Genomic DNA, 15,086 nt, shown 5'->3' on the forward strand with positions numbered 1-15,086 from the left:
GGCACGGGGAATAGAAGGAGCCTTGTGCTGGTTCCTTCTCCCACCAGGCAGGCAGCGAGCTCCTCGCGCTGCGTCCTCCGAGCCCCTGGGTGTGCAGGGGCAGCATCAGAACACAAGGCTGCCACTTGTCTTGGTGGCAGGTCCTCTAGGGGGACAGGGGCCGGAGCACTTGAAGAATTAGGGGTACTCACAAATGTTATAAAAGAGAAAAAAAAATTGACTAGCTCACGGGGAGAGAGTCACTCCAAACAGTGCCCTCCTTGTGAGGCTGTGGTGCACACAAGCAATGAAAGACAAGCTTCTTCCTGAGATCCTTGGTGCGACTCTTCCCTGTCCTCCGCGTCCAGCGTGGAGAAGCCCTGAGAAGACACTAACCTCCCCTCACAAAGCAATCCATTCAGCCGGGATCGTATTTTTAGCAAAGCACGATTCTTCTTCAGTTTCAAAAGTAGCAAGTGGGGAATGCAGCCTACATCAGTGCGAGATGCAGAATGATCTCATTCAGGCTGCAGCATCTGTTTGGATTGAAACAATTACCAGTGATATCAGGAGATCTGCATTTTTTCTTGTTATAGCCAGAGACCGTGGTAAACAAGGACTGTTGTCTCTGTGTGCTTTCTATGTCGGTGGAGCGCAACTGGGGAGAGATGCTTCTGTTCTGTGTCGGGGACCTCAGACCGCAAGCCTTGCGTTTCCAGCGACTGTCCTTACCTTCGTGCTTTGGGGGCAATTTGCTCTTTCTTTCACAATCTTTTTTCATCGTTAAGCTTTAAGCCACGTGAGCGGTAGAAATACCTGTGTGCTTCCTTCCTGCTAGTGTTATCTGAGCTGCTGTGACGTGGTGGTATGTCACTCTGTGTTAAAGTAAATGCTTAAAAGGAAATAGACGAGTAAAAAAGGGTAGAAAACAGTAATTCTTGTGTTTGTGTGTTTTCTCTCGCATCTCAGAATACCGATGCTTTGTGAAAGTTGATTTTGCCGTGTATCTGTTTTCTTTCTCCCGTTTTCCCAGCTCTTCCCGGCAGTTTGTTGGCAGACAGGGTGTTCTGGCGCCCAGCCCTCGAGCTGTATCTATTAGACAATGCTTCCTCGTAACATGACAGGTAAAATTGCTAAAAGACTTGTGAATCAGGGACTGGTATGCTAAACAGGTTACAGTGGTGGCTCCGAGATGAGTTCTGCCATTAATACCGTTCATCCTTTTCTTTAGGCTATACAACAGAGAGCTGCTGAGGCAAGGAACTTCAATAGCATCTGTGCTTTTTCCTTTCCGTTTATGATTACAGAAACAAGAGGATAGCGTTGGTTAAACTACTTGCTGCCGAGGTTCCAGAAGTGCAGAATTGCTGATTATTTTTTCCACTGTATTTTGAATGTTTGATCTGTAATACTCATGCAAAGTATGAGTCCTGCTGCGTTCGAAACAGCTCCGTCCAACAGGCACAGAATGGTTTCTCGAGCTTGTGGCCCGAGGGAAGGGAGCGCGGAGCTGTGCTGCTGTTGGGGGTCCGGCAGGGTGCCGGCTGCGCAGGAAGAGCAGGGCTGCCGAAGAAGCACCCGCCGTGGGTCGTGGGAGGCTGGGGCAGAGGGGGTACGGCAGTTTCCCATCTCAGGCGGGCGAGTTCATCGTTTGCTGGGACGGGAGCGGGTGCGGTGGGGCTGAACTGGACCCGGGAGTCGTGACGAGACTCTTCTGAGGCAGTGGGGTGCATGCACGAAACCGTTTCCTTGCCACCCTGTTACTTACTCATCTTATTTCAAACCAACACAGCAATGGGGTTGTATGTTCTTTCCGTTCCTTGACTTCAGCAGCGTTACAGCAGGGGTGCCTCTGCTCCGTTGCCGGAGCGTAGCTGATAGCAAAAGTTAAAAATGAAAGTGAAGAGCAGGCACTTCAGCTGTGGCCTGCGGGCCCTCGGCGTGGCAGCGCCCTGTGTCTATTGTTTTGCCAGCTGGCAAAACTGGGATGGTTCCGTGAAAACAACCCCTTGCATGAGGCGGTTGTGTGGGAATGGCCAATGGCAAGCCTGAATGAGGTTAAAAACATGTGAACTTGTTGCAACACAATTCCCTTTGTTCTCTCTCTAGTAGGCTCGCTGAACATTGCTCCCGTTGACTGGTGGGGTCCCTCCTCCCCGCTTCGGCTCCTGCCCTGCCTTTGCCGAGATGCCCTGGGAGCGCCGGGGGGCTCTGGCCGTGCTCCCCCCTCGGCGAGGACACTGCGGCTTGAGTTCAGTCTGCCCTGGGGTGGCAGCTTCGTAGCGAGCGCAGCTTCCCGTAGATAAATGCATTTCTCACATAAGGGTCTGATCTGTAGGTACTTCCAAAATAAAAATGGGAAGTGGCGGTTGACTCGTACCAAATCTGCTCTGCACACGCAGGTCTTGGATTTGGCAGCTTACGAAAATGCAGCGCTAGTCAGCATCTTCCCTTCGGTTTTAATTTGTATATTGAAAGAGGCGTCTCGCTATGGTACGCTCTAACAGTACGTCTTCTGTAGTAAAAGCCCCTTTCCACTCTTCGAATGTGTTGTAGCTACAGCCTTCAGTGAAGACAGTCAACTTCTATCCTGGTGGGTTTATTAAGAACATGATTCATGACAGACAAAAGTCTTTGCCTCCTCTGGGCAAAACCCAGTCCCTAAATGTGCCCAAAGCTGCATCTCATTTTTGAGAATTTTGTAAAGGTGGGCAGAAATATATAGAAGTCGATCATTTGCATTATACTGTCTGCCATAGATGAGCCTAAATTTTTCAAGTGAAAGTTTATCTTGGTGTTTGTAGTACCTGATAGACTGAAGAGTGGCTCTGACTCAGGCCTTTCACTGTTACAGTCCTGTCGCCAGCTACGGAAATAAAGCTCCTCAGCCCTGAGAGCGACTGACAGCTCGTGCTTGCTCTGGAGTTGGATGGAGGGATTTGTATGTAAGAAGTCCTGTGACTCTTCACTCTCTCGTCCTGTGTTCTCTGATTCGGTTTGCTTTTCTTTACCTGGGGTTTCCCTGTAAATAGCTTTCCTGCAGCAAATGGTGCAGAGAGACACCTTCACTTCTGGATTCTTCTTTCAAGAAAATGCTGAAGCCCAGTGTTTCAGCCCAGCCTGGACCCGACCCATGTTTGAGCCCACAAGTGCAGCTCTGCTCTGGCAGACGGGGGGGTCACCCAGCTATTTTAGCTTCTTTGGCTTCTGCTTCACTGCTTCAGCAAAGGCTATGTTCGGGTCGGTTGGCAGTCACCCAAGAGGAATACGATGACCTGTAATGATCAGCTTCAACTGTACTGCTTGTGATGCACTCGTTTCCCCTGCACAGGTGACCCCCGCGGCTGGGCTGCTCTCCCAGAAGGTTGCTAGTTGTTGGAGGAGAGAGTAGCTGAGGCTCGTATATATGCTGGCTGCCACCCTGGTGGGACGTGAAGGATGGAGTCCGAGTTGGTCTCTGTTCTGATGGTTAGAATTTGTCTTTGTCTGGGCCGGAGTTCTCATTGTGCCAGTGCTTCGGAGAGTGGACAAACAGTGTCTGCCGCTCTGGCTACAGTAGTGAAGTCCCAAAAGCGTGATGCAGGTCTTGACTGCTGTATCTTAGAGTGGGGTGATGCTGCTTCTGAGCTGGCCTCATAGTTTTTACATGTTGAACAGTCTAGGAGAGGAAGCAAGTGAATTAAATCACTGAATTTAATTAAATGAAGCTGAATTAAACTTCAACACCATGCTACACATTCCCTCTCAGACTGCTTATCTAAAATGGTGAATGTGGATGGGAGAAGGGAAGGAAAGCTTTAATTTCCTTCAGGGGAAACTTTGCTTTCAAGAGTTTAAGGGATGCTGCTTTAAACCATATGTTGTGTGTTTTAAAATGTCCTAAACTGTCTCTGCATATGCTTGCTCTTGAGTGTGAGGACTATTTCTAGACCTGTTGCCAAGGCAGTGCCAAGCTTCTACTTGAGGCTTGCACCCTTATTTCTCCTCGATTTAGCTGTCTTTTGAATGTAGAAATTGTTCTTGGCCCTGTTTCTTAAGTATGTGGGACTAGTTCTGAAAGATAGGCAGCACTCTGTTTCTTGACTTCGATGACTGCTGAGGTCATGCAGCACCCCGCAGGCTGGCTTGATGTGCAACTGGGTTTTGCTGGACTCCAGAAGCCGGTTCCCCTGAGACAGAAGGGAGGGTGCTCAACGGTGCCTTTAGTCTGCTATTGCATTCCTGTAATATTCGGCTAGTTGATATCCCTGAGTGTCCCTGTTCATGGCCCTAGGGAAGCGATGAAGTGTCTGAGAGCCAGCGGACACGAGGTGTGCTGTGTTCTCGTGAGCAGTGCGTACAGAGGAAATCTCGCAGTGACTGGCTGTAGGCGTTTTGGAGCACTGAAGAGTTACACTGAGATTGCGTGGGGATCAAATGCTTGGTCATGGTCAGAATCTGTTCTGATGCTCGATTCCTCTTAAAATGTGGTGTTTTGCTTCCTTTCAGAGAAGCAGAATCATTCAAGGAACAAGGAAACGCATACTATGCCAAGAAAGATTACAATGAAGCGTACAACTATTACACAAAAGCCATAGGTGAGAAAGGTTGCTAATAATATTAATATTTGCTGAACACTGTGTCTAAAAATCAGAACTGGATATTGATTTAAAATACACCACCAGGGTTTCTAACAGCACACACGGGATGAAAACTTTTTGCCTGCTTTAATTACCTTAAGACATTTCGCCAGATTGATACGGCAAGTCAGTGCCAACGTGGGGGATTGCAGCAGTTCTTCGTTGCTCCTCCAGCCAAGATACTCTTAAAAGGAAACCAGTCCAGCTTTCCCTGTAATGCCAGGTCAGCAGTGCTGCCAGACTCAACACCACCAGCGTTTTTTCTATATGGTTTATTCCCGTGTATAGTATGGGGAGCAACAGCTTTATGACTTGCTGTTCAAAAGAGCTGCTTGACCATCATGCGCCATCTTAAGCCATTCAGATGATGTTATAAATTGGGAGGGAATGTGAGTTTTGAATCCAACCACGGCTTTTTGATATGTTGTACAAGTTGTATAGCTGCTTGCAGTACACTAACAGCGAGTGCTCTCACACCTTCTCCAGATACCTGTCCTAATAATGCCAGTTATTATGGTAACAGAGCTGCCACACTCATGATGTTGGGGAGATTCCGAGAAGCCCTTGGAGATGCTCAACAGTCTGTCAGATTGGATGATAGCTTTGTAAGGGTACGTGGAAAACTTCGTACTTCTTATTCCTGTCTCCGTACCCCTGTCTCCACACATTGCAGCTCTTGCGACTCCCTTTTAACTCTTTTCTCAGGGCCATCTACGGGAAGGGAAGTGCCACCTTTCCCTAGGGAACGCCATGGCTGCCAGCCGCTGCTTTCAACGAGTTTTAGAACTGGATCATAAGAATACCCAGGCGCAGCAAGAGGTAAGAGGTTCTTAAAATTTAAATATTCCCGGTAGATGGGGCTGTTAAAGCGGACATATTGAACTGGTAAGCCTTTCACTTCAAATTTGCAAAGTGGAGTTGCAGTCATCATTAGCAATGACTGTTTGCATGCTGTGAGGTAATGGGAAAAAATGAGATGCTGTCAAAGTCGCTAGATCTGGTTTTCAGTAGACCACAAGGTTGCATAGTTACTTTTCTGGGTGATTGTCTCTTCTTAGCAGAAGAGCATGGAGGCTAACTGGTCCTTCGCCCAGCACTCCAGAGGAGAAATGGTGAATGGTGGTAAGGGAGCACGGAAATGGGTGATGCAGCGTGTAGAAGGCTGCTCTCACTTTTGTATCTCATTCTCAGGGGTACGTTTTCCGGGGCTACCAGTTAGGTCTCTTGATTTCAAAATGATTTTAATGCTGGCAAAAGCATTTATGTAATCTGCGTTATTGTTCCACGGTCTGCAGTAGTCTTTGCTCTGACACTTTAGGGATTGGCTGCTTAAACGCTGCTTGATGGTGTTTCAGGCCAGTGACTGTCCTGCAACACTTGCGGTGTTCTGTCTTTCAGCTGAAGAATGCCAGTACTGTGCTTGAGTATGAAAAAATAGCTGAAGTGGATTTTGAGAAACGGGATTTCCGGAAGGTAAGATGAACTTGATTGTTTCCTGTAACATTATCAACAGGTATATTTTACCTGGCCACTCCGGCCAGATGCACGTCTAATTTCCCTGCCTAACGTTAGCTGGGTCTTAATGGGAGGTGCTGTACACGTAATTGTGCTGTTGAAGCAGGGCTGTCCTGCGAGCTGTAACAGCTGTGAAAATGGCAGAGCTCATGTTCTCTTAGCCCTGAACGGATGAAGAGTGAAGAGAGTGACTGGCTTGGGCTGAATATCCTCTAGTACTGCTTGCTTTGCAGGGTGAGGGGAACCATGAATGAGCTGTTTGATACAGGTTTTGTCAGCAGCAGCATTTGGTCACGCTTTGCTCCTAAAATGCATACCCAGGACTCTTCAACTCTTTAATTAAAAAAAAAAAAAAAAAAGAGTCTGTCTGCCAGTATTCTAGTGAGGGTCATTGAAGGAGGAATGCAGATCTGCGTGGGGCATTCTCCGTACCTCTTTCCAAATCTTTCTTCCCAAGGGCGGTAACAGGATGCGGCTGGTACTGACTGATATGACAAGAAATGACAGCACAAAATCTGAAAGGCACCAAACACTTCTCATACAACTGTTTCTGTTGAATAGATGCACGTAAGGCCCAAGTTTGGCCCGGGAAGAGATTGTCCACACTCCTAGGCTAAGCTCAAGATTTTGGAAGGGTAAATCCCAGCTTTGCACCACCTGGTTATGAGGAGCAGATGTGATGTATGGTCAATCTAGATCTGTGTGTAGGAACTGCCCTGCTTGTATTGCATGTTCTGGGCTTTTGCATCTGTCCCTTCGCTCCTCCTGTCTCACTTTGCTGGGGAGGCTTGCATGAAATGTGATCTTTGTTTCTGGAGAGCTGCTCTGGCTCCTTCCTCACCCAGAAGCCATTGGCTTCTCAGTCTGGAGCACAGTGCTTCCCACAGTGGGCAATCGTGATGTCACGGGCCGGGGAAGCAGATGAACCTTGGTGGAACAATGACCCTGTTCTCGTGCAGATGTCCCCACCAGAGAGGCAGAGATGGAAAGAACCTATTAGATCACCCTGTCCATTGCAGTCAGAGCAGTGTAAGATCAGTCCCTGCACTGTACTTTGTGTTTTGTCCAGTCCAAAGTGTCTCACTCTGTTGAATTTCTGTCCTGCCAAAGTGTCTTATAATGCAGGGAACAGGGGCAGAATTGTCTTCCTTGCCTTTTTCTTTAGGGCCTGCAATTTCAGAAGAGCTAAAGGGATGGACCTTCTACAGGTGTCCCTTGAATCTTCTGGGTAGTGCTGGGGCGTAGTAACATAGCGGGTGTCACAGACCTTTGTACACAAAGGCCTTTAAAAGACAAGACAAAAAACCTGCACATGAGAAAAATTTTCTAATGAAATACGTCTCTAGCAGCAGAGGAAACGGGTACCTGCGCGCTTCTCTTCCTGTCCAAAGACCAATAAGAAATCTCAAGTGTGGTAATGGTGCAGCATTTCAAATCAGGCCTTTGGCTATTTGCTTTGCTCACATTTGTGTTTTTTTTCTCACACCAGGTTGTATTTTGCATGGATCGTGCTTTGGAGTTTGCTCCTGCTTGTCACCGATTCAAAATCCTCAAGGCGGAATGTTTAGCGTTACTGGGTCGCTACCCAGAAGCACAGTCTGTAGCCAGGTGAGCCTCTTCACCTCTCGAGTTTGACGAACAGCTGGTGGTGCGTCCTGGCTGCTGCTTGGTTTCCACAGCCCAAAATGAATGAGGGAATATGAAAAAGAAATAGTCCTTACTGCAAATTGTGATGATAAATTAATCTCCTTTAAAGTTAGTCTTACTGGGAACCTGTATTTGGACTCAGTTAATAACCAACAGTCTTGCTTGAGCAAGTCCCATACATTTTGCACATCTGTACCGTGGACTTGATAAAATAACTAAATATCTCAGTGGAGGAGATATTTTGGAGATTAGAAGGAAACCAGAATAGGGAAATGATTTTTTTTTTTAATATATCTATTACAGTGACATCTTACGAATGGACTCAACAAATGCAGACGCTCTGTATGTCCGTGGTCTCTGCCTTTACTATGAGGACTGTATTGAGAAGGCAGTGCAGTTCTTTGTCCAAGCACTCAGAATGGCTCCTGATCACGAGAAAGCGTGTCTCGCCTGCCGTGTAAGTTGTGGGTACTGGGGATGGGACTGCAAAATTACCAGAATCGGGGTGGTTTGTTTAACCAAACACCCACCTTGGTTCTGCTGGATCAATGCCTTCTCCCTCGCTCAGTGGTACGGTTCCCCAGATCTCCAGTAGCGGGTAGTGCGTCCAGCCCTTCCCAAAGACAACCGGCTGCTGCTTTAAGTAAAGCTGAGTTGCTAGAAGCGTTTTCTCAGAAGACTGATACTTTGAAGACTGCCTCCCTTTCATTCTTCTTTGTTCCTTGATCAGATATAGGAGCAATAAAACTAGGTCTATCAGTTCTAAGCGAACTTCTGACTGTCAGATTCAATATTACTGCCTACAGGTTGACTTGCATTTAAATACTCCTTTCATGTTGCTCCTTCCCTCATTTCATCTGTTGCAGTTCTTAAACAGATTTGAAAAGTCAGTGAACTTGTATAAGCTATCAAAAAGTGAGGTCCCATTCTTTTTTTTTTTTTTTTTTTTAATCCATAAAATTACTTCACTGTCATGTTCTTATCTTAAACATTAGGCAACTGTTGTTCCTGTGGAGAATGCCCGGAACTGGCACCCGCTGTTCCTTAGCACTTCTCTTCAGGGAAAGGCAAAATGCTTACGGATCATTTCAGCTGCTGTAGTGAGGCTGTTACTTCTGCATCCTGTAATGGTGTCTGAAAGCAAATTATAACGGTTAAGTTTGAGGACACGGACCAGCAAAATAAGGTGCTCGGTGTCCCTGAGCCACTTACCTCATGTCCTTATCCAGGGTATATTTTCTTTCAGAATGCCAAAGCACTTAAAGCAAAGAAAGAAGATGGGAATAAAGCATTCAAAGAAGGAAACTACAAACTAGCATATGAACTATACACAGAGGCACTAGGAATAGATCCCAATAACATAAAAACAAATGCCAAACTCTACTGCAACCGAGGAACAGTTAATTCAAAGGTAAGAAGTGGTCACCTGGTGGGTAGTGTCTCATCATATTCCTCCACATAGCTTATAAATCGCACATCACTTACTCTGGAAAGCAGATGCTTCCCTGGCTGCTGGCGCAGCTGGATCTTTCCAGTGCTGTAGGCGGTGTTTCAGGTTTTTGTAGTTGCACAGTGATTGGGTCTGTTCCAAACAGCCAACAAAGTTGCCTCCTGAAGAAACAAACTCAAACACTTGGGCTGCGCAGAGTGGGAGGGAGAGGAGGAATGTAGTTTGGCCTTATCCTTATCAGCATAAAGGCATCCTTATTTGTTTCCTTCCCCGTAATGAGGAGGTTTTTTTTCTTATTCTTCTTGTAGATCATCTGTGTTTGTTTTCTGATCTAAAAAAATATGACCTAATTTAAAACCCGGGGACAATTTTCCAGGTTTGCTGTTGTGTTTTGGTCATGAACTATCCAGAGGAACAGTCAGTCGTGTGATACTGCTTCCCGTTTCCACCCTGCGCTGCCTCCTCAGCTGCCTCTGCCCTCTGCGTCCTCTTGTCCCCGCTGCCCGCAGTGGGGCTTTTCACCACCCCCGCTTGGTCAAGAGACAGAGGCTGTTCTCAAAACCTGGAAAATAGGATGAGCTGGAGGCATCGATAATGGAATTTTATGTGGCTATTTGTGTCTGGAAACAATGCTTTTTTAAAAACAAAATCTTTTAAATATTTTTAAGTTTATTTTTCTGCCTGGGAGTTTGGACACAGAATAACTTGGTTTTCAGATCATTCCCAGGAAGAGCCTTGTTTCCAAGTGCATGTCTTAAAGAGAAGCACCACGTAGTTCTACCATTCCGCTAGCCGAGCTTCTAATTTTTCCCTACGGAACAAAAGCTCTGTGTTTTTGAGGGATTGGAAAAAAAAAAATCCTAAACGCAGACACACAAACCACTGCGATTTTCCAAGATTCTTTACTCCTTTCAGTTGCCTAAAATCATAATGCTACTCAGCAGAATTTGCTCTCTGATTGGGATTCACTTATCTTCTGTCTGCCATTGTAGCTTAGGAAACTTGAAGAAGCAATAGATGACTGCACGAATGCGGTAAAACTGGATGACACGTATATCAAAGCATACTTGAGGAGAGCACAATGGTAAGTAGAGCTCTATAATGGACGTGCTGAGCAGGTTTGCGCGTAGGAACCTCCTCCCTTACGGCACTGAGTGACAGGGGTAACAAACCTGAAACTTAACTGAATAAAAGTTTCGGTCTTAAGGGGCCTCTTTGGTACGCTGACGAGGAGACGGGGGAAGCGCTGTGTAGCCCGTCCTGCCTGCGTGGGTCTGGGACAGCCTATGGTGGTTGTGTTGAGGCAGGATTTGTTCTAACTGTTCTTTGACTTACTACGTTTATAGACTGACGTAAGACGTTTTCTCCCAGAGAGCCCCTCTCTAATGCTTTTGCAGAAGGGCTGCTGTGGGTAAGGATCTTACCCTGGCAGCGCTGTTCATGCTGTCAACAAACTAGAGTTTGAAATGGGATGCGCTGCTTTCCATAAAGGAGAAATCAGCTGAGACTGTACCTGTCTCAGCCACAGATAATACCGCAGCGTAGCGCAGTGAGGCTGAGCGAGCTGTGCAAAGGATGTTCGAGTGTGTTTCTCCTTTGTAACTTGGCACCAACCAGGGAAACTGTCAAAGCTCTGTTCTGATTACGAATTTATTTGCTACTTTCCTCAATGCTGATTTTTCCCCAGTTTGTGGCAAAACTGCCTGGCTTATAGATGAACCAAACCCAGTATTGCAGCCTTCCTGTTGTGCATTCATTTAAATTTACAACTTCAGTGTTCTTCTCATCTCCGTCTCGGTAATTGCTAAATTACAGTAAGCAGTTAATATGAGTAAGGCTGAAATGCCAAAAGATGGGCACATGTCCCTCTCTGAGGTGCCAAGATTGTCACTTCTATCCAGCGTTGCTGGTGTCCAACTCTGCACCACCTTCCTTGAACTCTTGCTGGCTGGTATTAGTTCCTGCAGCTGGATGAAGTAATTATCAGATCGTTAAAGTAGAACTTGTGCTGCCAAATGAGATTGCGGTCTCCGCTTGGAGGCCAAAGCACAGGCTCGTGTGCCAGGATTTCCTACAGATAGCAGGTGTCCGGGCTTCCAGTCAGTCTAGCGGTGACCCTTGGTGGGTTTCTCTAATGACTGCTCTTTCTGCGGTCCAGTGCACATCTTTTCCGTAGTCCAGACCCATCCAGACAGCTTGTGCCCGAACCCTTTTGATATGTTACCTGTGAAGTACACCTTGGCCACCCGTGTTTCTTTCCACAGTTACATGGACACAGAACAGTATGAAGATGCTGTAAGAGACTATGAAAAGGTTTATCAGACAGAAAAAACGAAAGGTGAGCATATTGGCAATTTTTTTGTTGTTGCTTTTGTTTCTTTTTTTTCCCCGCAATAGACTCTGATTTGCAGCCTTTTGCCCCAGCAGGACAATACCAGAAAGGTCCTCAGAAGCGCTCGGAAGTGCCTGTCTCAGAGCTTCTCTCCCAGCATGGAATGCTGAGAAGATAATTTACCTTGTAGTCGAAGCAGTGCACTAGATTCAGAATATATGATTATGGTTCTCGTTCTTAACTACTGTCTTGCTTTTTTAGTAGCCTGAAACAAAATGGACAGAGTAACCGTAGTCCGTGTGGGTTAATACCGGTTTAATAGCGCTGAGATATTTACCTACATTAGGAAACAGCCTTAAGTGGACAGCGAGGCTTTAGTTAGCTGCCTGACTGTAAATCAAAGTGGACTGGTTACTTGTGGCACTTGAGTCCTTCACCCCAGGTCATCTCAACGTGTTGGTCATCAGCCTCTTTCAAAGCAGGAGGCTGTGCCTGACGCTGAAGCTGCTTTCCTTTGGCATTGCACTTCTTTCTAGAACACAAGCAACTTCTAAAGAACGCACAGGTGGAACTGAAAAAGAGCAAACGGAAAGACTACTATAAAATCCTTGGGGTTGACAAAAACGCCTCTGAAGATGAGATCAAGAAGGCTTACAGGAAAAGAGCACTAATGCATCATCCAGGTACACACACAGAGTCCGTTATTAGAGCGTGTACTGTTGCTTTGATCCCCTCGCTCTGTGCCTGTGCCCAGAGCAACCATCACTCGGAGTCGGGAATGAATATGAGAGGGGGAATTTCTGGACAAATAGCGTTTCTGACCCCACAAATCTAAAATACATGCTGGGACAGTAGCTGGGAATGTGTAGCACATTCCATTTACACTAGAAACAAAAAGCTTCTTTCCTGCTTGTTTTTGTATCCCTAGACCGACACAGTGGGGCGAGTGCAGAAGTACAGAAGGAAGAGGAGAAGAAATTTAAGGAGGTTGGTGAAGCCTTTACCATCCTGTCAGATCCCAAGAAGAAGGCCCGCTACGACAGCGGGCAGGATCTAGAAGAGGATGGATTGAACATGGGAGGTAAGTGTTCCTTAGGGTATTCTACCATGGCAGCCTTTAGAAAGATTAGACCATTTAGAGTCCGCCTTCTCCTCTAAAGCAGCCTAGCTGTTCTTTACCTTCCGCTTGTAATAACCGTATGAGTTGTCTCGGTTTGGTCTCTGAAAGATGTGAGTGGCAGATCTGCACTGAACGTTTCAAGTTGTGAACAGTCTAGGTTATGTGGTGGATGTTATCCTTGAGTAGCTGGTAAGTAGCAGCTCTCACTAGGCAGAAGTCTTTCTTAGGAACTGTAAAGTCACGTCATAGACAGGTTTTGGGTCCCTAAATGCTGCTTATCCAAAATTCTTAGTTGCCGCTGTGACTGAAATGGTCTCTCTGACAGCTGGTGCTTTACCTGGTTGTGCCGCTGTCGGTGGCCGTGCGCTCTGCTGTTGTGTAGCAGTGCTCAGACAGAGCAAACTGTTTATGGCTTTTCGTCCGTTTGTGAAATTCTTTATGGGCCCTCGATTTAGTGACAATTTCTAAATGGTGAAAAATGTAACAGTCTGTTTCGCTTGGGCTCACAACTTCCCTTTCTTCCCTGTAGACTTTGATGCAAATAACATCTTCAAGGCCTTCTTTGGAGGGCCGGGCGGCTTCAGTTTTGAAGGTAGGTGGAAGTGTTCTCCTGTCAGCTTTGGAAACGTAAGTACGCAGATCACTTGAAGGCCACCTGAGTTTCCCGGGGCGAATGTGTTGTTCGAGGAGAGTATTTGACTTTTCCACATAAAAGTATCTAAGTGGGAAGTTCTGTCTGCACGGCATCCCAGCTGATGGCTGGTTCTGGTTCTTTTGGGTTCAAAAGCAACAAAACCCAGGGGTTCCCTTTCCCAGAAGCGTGTGTAGGCTTTGGCCATCCAAGTGGTGCTTTGCTGCTTGGGAATCGTTGGCCATGACTTGGACGCAGCTGCTGGTGCTAAAGCAACAACAGGTTCTTGGTCAGAAGTCTCGTGCCTATGTGCCGCACAGCGCTCTCCGCTGCTTTCACGATGCTGTGAATCCTCCCCAGGGCCTCTGCCCGCAAACGTTTTGAGGTGACTGGAGGCAGTGAAGAAGCTATTACTCGGTGTCCCTTCAAACCTCACGTGTGGTCAGGCTTTCTTCACACCCCTTGGGGCAGGATGGCTCTGTACAGCACTGCGCGAGCTCTCGGCATCCGCCTTAGGGAAGCGTGTGCTCCTTGAGGTCTTCTGTTAAATGAAGTTTGGGAAGTCTTGCACGCTTCGTGTACTGTTCACCTTCATCCTTGTACATCTGCCTCCTTCACCCACATTATCAGTTGTCCACTCTCTTACTTACTCTCTTGGGAATCAGCTGCTGGAGATGATGGCCACGATCTCCTCTCTCCTGCCCGTGCGGACACTTGTTTGAGTTGAGTCCTGGCGTGGCACCGAGCTACGGCAGGGCAGCGGCTAACCGGGTTGTCTTTGAATTTTGAAAGTGCTAATGTCTTTCATTTTCTTTTTCAGCTTCTGGGCCTGGAAATTTCTTTTTCCAGTTTGGCTAAAAAACAAAACAAAACAAAACACGCGTACCTGATCTGCTTATTTTAACCTTGAATACGGACATACGTAGACTCCTTCCTTCATCATGTCTCATTGTACTTAGAGCAGTTTCATTTTTCTCGGTTGGAGACCTCTGTTTTGTGTGCTCTTGTGTGTGAAGAGGAAACCAGCTCGGGGAGGGGAAGGCTTGTGAATTTTGTTTTACTGTTAACTTTATTAAAAAAAAAAAAAAATAAAGCTTTGAATCTTTTGGTCCCTCCATGCTGGCCCGTACTTTCAGACTGTTCCCGCTCCTCGGCAGAGAGGATTTCCCTGAAGTCCTCCCGGAATCTCGACTTGTGAGAGGGTGAAGTAATCTCCCGTTTTGTTTTGGCTGGCTGCGGAGCGCAGCATGGCAGCATGTCTGGGGGTTGTAGTAACTTGTGAGTTACCTTCATCTACTGCAAATATTGCCAAGATTCAATCAAGTTTCACACAATTGCATTTTACCTGCCAGCTGTCTTTTTTTTGTCTTTTTTTTTTTTTTTTTTTTGCCACGGTTCGGCCAGAATGGTACATTGGGCATTAACGAAATGCTGCCACGTGAGCTCACCGAGCTTGTGTCAGAGAACCGCTTCTTGGGATTTAAAAGAGCAGCTTATGTGAGAATTCCCTGTGATGCAGCTAGAATTAAGGGCTTTGTGTTTCCACTCCAAGAATTGTCCTGTTCAAGGGAATATTGAATTTGCTCTGGGCTGAATTTCTTCATCGTACGTTTTTTTAATTAATCCACTTGAACTTTTAATGTTTGTGCTAAAACTTGATTTTGTTGAGCTTGATGTTTCATTTCGTGTTACTGATCCATAACGTGGATGAGCTCTTTCTAGCTCTGAAGAAATGCAAAGTCAAATTCAGGTTAATAACTGCGAACGGTTACTGTGTGCGTGCAGCAGTGTGC

At 46.5% G+C, this 15,086-nt stretch overlaps 1 protein-coding gene across 1 annotated transcript; it reads left to right on the forward strand.

The window, feature by feature from the left end:
- The first annotated feature begins 3,357 nt into the window (after nucleotides 1–3,357).
- DNAJC7 (DnaJ (Hsp40) homolog, subfamily C, member 7) lies at nucleotides 3,358–14,407 on the forward strand. The gene is made up of 14 exons (XM_009894425.1): nucleotides 3,358–3,379; nucleotides 4,470–4,556; nucleotides 5,085–5,209; nucleotides 5,304–5,417; nucleotides 5,997–6,071; nucleotides 7,603–7,721; nucleotides 8,064–8,217; nucleotides 9,007–9,171; nucleotides 10,203–10,294; nucleotides 11,475–11,548; nucleotides 12,079–12,225; nucleotides 12,471–12,623; nucleotides 13,192–13,254; nucleotides 14,114–14,407. The coding sequence occupies exons 3-14, from the start codon at nucleotides 5,135–5,137 to the stop codon at nucleotides 14,149–14,151; spliced, it is 1,269 nt and encodes a 422-aa protein (XP_009892727.1). The 5' UTR covers nucleotides 3,358–3,379; nucleotides 4,470–4,556; nucleotides 5,085–5,134; the 3' UTR covers nucleotides 14,152–14,407.
- The last annotated feature ends 679 nt before the right edge of the window (nucleotides 14,408–15,086 follow it).

Source organism: Charadrius vociferus, unplaced genomic scaffold, assembly GCF_000708025.1.
Source record: "Charadrius vociferus isolate BGI_N301 unplaced genomic scaffold, ASM70802v2 scaffold1551, whole genome shotgun sequence".
NCBI classification, from domain to species: Eukaryota; Metazoa; Chordata; class Aves; order Charadriiformes; family Charadriidae; genus Charadrius; species Charadrius vociferus.

Coding starts and splice junctions, on each gene's coding strand:
- DNAJC7 (XM_009894425.1), top strand. CDS start 5,135: ATGATGTTGGGGAGATTCCGAGAAGCCCTTGGAGATGCTCAACAGTCT. Junction 8,218..9,006: donor AAGCGTGTCTCGCCTGCCGT/GTAAGTTGTGGG, acceptor ATTTTCTTTCAG/AATGCCAAAGCACTTAAAGC. Junction 9,172..10,202: donor GAGGAACAGTTAATTCAAAG/GTAAGAAGTGGT, acceptor CTGCCATTGTAG/CTTAGGAAACTTGAAGAAGC.